The 3,433-nt window shown below is 39.8% G+C and overlaps 1 protein-coding gene across 1 annotated transcript; it reads left to right on the forward strand.

The window, feature by feature from the left end:
* The first annotated feature begins 1,362 nt into the window (after nucleotides 1–1,362).
* On the forward strand, nucleotides 1,363–2,850 carry LOC144574914 (xyloglucan galactosyltransferase KATAMARI1 homolog). The gene has a single exon (XM_078325017.1). The coding sequence runs from the start codon at nucleotides 1,371–1,373 to the stop codon at nucleotides 2,805–2,807; it is 1,437 nt and encodes a 478-aa protein (XP_078181143.1). The 5' UTR covers nucleotides 1,363–1,370; the 3' UTR covers nucleotides 2,808–2,850.
* Nucleotides 2,851–3,433: the final 583 nt, after the last annotated feature.

The raw sequence follows: 3,433 nt of genomic DNA on the forward strand, positions 1-3,433 counted from the left end.
TTTATTTCTGGTAAGCCATACTAACTATAAGATAGCAGCTCTAATCAATTCTATAAGTAAAGAATCATTCAAGGAATCCAGTAATCAAAAAGTCATAACTTAACAATTGATGTACAATTAAAATGAAAGTTGTTATGAGTACTAATCCATGACCGTAAAGAAGAAATGAATGGGCAAGTCACAAATAAATGATCTACTATTTCAGAGGCTCCGCATAATGGACACCCAATGTCTCCATTTTAACATTTTTTAGCTAAATTACATTTAGTAAAAATCTTATCTTGTCTCAATAATCAAACAAAGATCAAATTAAAGATATTTTAGAATGTCATAAGGCAGTGTAACTTCTATTGGGGATACCCTAAAAGGATTTGGCGCCCTCTTACTTCATATCACATGCATGTAGTCGCCTAATACTTTCATACGCTATGGCCTATGGGGTCATACATGATAGTGAATTCGTGTGTAAATTGCATTTTTAACCGTGTGTATAATTACACTTGCTGTAGTAGAGATCAAGTTCTTCTTTCCAGAATTGTGAGAAAATCACTAGTTTTCATCCGTTTTAATTTGCTCAATTTGGAGGGAGAAAACGCATACCACTCCGCTTCGGGTTTTAGGTTGAGAATTAATAATGTTCGTAAAAATGGTTCAATTGTGAACATATATTCAAAAGAGAAATAAGACGCAATGGAAGAGTAATAAGAGACATTTGGACATCTCCATTCCATGTTAGAAATTGAGAGAATCTGTCTAATATCTCATTCCTAATTCAGAGAGCAACGGAATTATCTCTCCTGCTATTTTACAGCTAGTTAGATTTTGTTCCTTAATATAGCTCATAGGAGATTACCATGTAATAATTATAAGCTGAGCCTATTTAAAGGCATGTAAATCGTCTCTGTGTGATATATAAAAAAACACAATTCAGAATACAAATTATATTTCTAAAATCAAAACAGCACCTTGTGCTTATATGGAGCACCTCAAGATAAAGCTTTAAAGTTTAAATGACACAAATCAGTTCTTAGTGATAAGTAAGACTTGAAAATTTTAAAATTCCATCCACGTACATGATCCAAGCCGTTTGTTTTTTTAATATATATTTTGGTAGTATCAAGGCCGCCGATTAATATGGCAGAAAATCAGAATCTCAATGCACATGATTTTGAAGAGAGATGCTATCGCCCATCTATGTTTCTAATTTCATAAGCAAGATGGTACAGTGATAATTAAATAATGGTAGAAACGAACGTAGCCATGCATCCATCAGTTAGCACTTAGCAATATATATTAGGAATCTTCATTTACACGATATGTTGATACCTATATATTAGGATGAGCAAGTCAGCAAGAGATATAAAAATAAAATGGCTGTTTTTGTGAGAGAAAAAGGAGGCTGCAAGATGAAACCTCCTCAAGGTATCAACTACTGGATCTTTCTGGTACGGGTCTCCATGGTCATTTCCACTATTCTCCTTGTCTCTCGCTCTCCTCATCTCCCTCATCTCACCGCAAACAAAAGCATAACCGAAAACACTGACAACGTGGACATATCTTCAGCTTCAGTTTCAGTTTCCACAATGCCACTACCCTACATGGACCCGTGTGCCGATCGCTACATTTACATCTACGATGACCTGCCGGAGAAGTTCAATGAGGACATACTGCGGGACTGCCGCAGCCTCTCTCTCTGGACCAACATGTGCCCCTTCCTCACTAACTCCGGTCTTGGGCCCGAGCTCAAGAGCACTGATGGAGATGGAGTGCTACAAGATACAGGATGGTATCTGACCAATCAATGGGCACTCGACATCATATTCCACAAGCGCATGAAACAGTACGACTGCCTGACCAAGGATTATTCCTTGGCTACTGCCGTCTTTGTCCCCTTTTATCCCGGCCTCGACGTGACCAGGTTCCTTTGGGAGCCAGAAATAGCAAGGCGGGACAAATTAGGGCTGGAACTGATTGAATGGCTGAAGCAGAGACATGAGTGGGCAGCCAGGGGAGGCCGAGACCATTTCCTTGTGTCGGGCCGCTCCACGTGGAATTTACAGCGGGGACTAGATGAATCGTTTGCTTGGGGTAGCAAATTCTTGGTGATTCCAGAGGTGCAGAACATTACGGTGCTCACTGTGGAGAGACGGCCGGTTGGCAAGAACGAGTTTGCCGTACCGTATCCGACCTACTTTCACCCGTCAGGAATGAGCCAAGTGGAGGAATGGCAAGAGAAGGTGAGGTCAAGTAAAAGGCCTTGGCTCTTCTCCTTTGCAGGGGGGAGAAGGCCCGACCAGCCGGAGATGGTACGCAATTACTTGATAGATCAGTGTGCTGAGTCGAGCCGGTGCAAGATGCTCAAGTGCGAGATCGGAGGGGTAGGGTGTAACTCGCCGAGCAATCTGATGAGGTTGTTCATGCAGTCCGATTTCTGCCTGCAGCCGCCCGGCGACACAAGAGCGAGGCGGTCGATATTCGACTCAATGTTAGCCGGGTGCGTGCCCGTGTTCTTTCATAACGAATCGGCCCACATTCAGTACAAATGGCATTTTCCGAGCAAGTTGGAGAGCTTCTCAGTGTACATATGGGAAGATGAGGTGATAGAGGGGCGGGTGAGGCCGGAAGATGTGCTTCTCCGGTATAGCGAGAAGGAGATAAAAAAGATGAGAGAAGAGGTGATAAGGATGATACCGACACTGGTATACAGTGATCCCAGGTACAGGTCGGCAGATTTCAGGGATGCCTTTGATGTGGCTGTTGACAGTGTTCTTGGTAGGATGAGAGAAATTTATGTAACCGGTAGTTAATTAGCTGTGATTAAAGAAATTAAACCTTGTACAATAATTATAAAGAGATGCCTTCAATTTATTTCTCTCCTTCTCATTTAATTTTATTCTTTCCTTCTTGTTTTCTATGCTCATCTTATGAACCCAAATTAACTTCTAACTTGCTTCCTGCCGCGCCGGCACCTCAACTTAATTTGATGTTTATGTGGGAAATCTTTTCTTTCTACATTTTATCTATTTGAGTCATATTGGAGGCATGCATCATATATATATATTTACATCAATTTTTCCCTTTTTGGTCATCAAAATATCTCTTTTTGTATTTTGGAAACACTAATTCATTGAAAAACTTGTAATAACGCAGACACTGTTTTCTTACTAGCACCCTTCTTTGATTCCTTTTTACTTCCTTGTTGTTTCTCTGTTTTCTTTTTTTACTCTTTTTTTTGTAATTTCTTTTTCATGTATATATGATCATCCATGCTGGTAACTTTTAATTCAATATCAAAGAATTTAATAACCAACTCTCCTGCGTCTATTAATATTTCAGGTGATATTATAGTCACTCAATAGTACTTTAAGCCATCTAAAAGGTACCAAAAGATTTCCATGAATTTCACTAATGGCTCAATTAATTTTTTTTTTAC

Source organism: Carex rostrata, chromosome 23 (assembly GCF_964058835.1).
Source record: "Carex rostrata chromosome 23, lpCarRost1.2, whole genome shotgun sequence".
In the NCBI taxonomy this organism is placed as follows: Eukaryota; Viridiplantae; Streptophyta; class Magnoliopsida; order Poales; family Cyperaceae; genus Carex; species Carex rostrata.

What these genes read in the sequence shown, in the direction of transcription:
- LOC144574914 (XM_078325017.1), top strand. Translation starts at nt 1,371, where the DNA reads ATGGCTGTTTTTGTGAGAGAAAAAGGAGGCTGCAAGATGAAACCTCCT.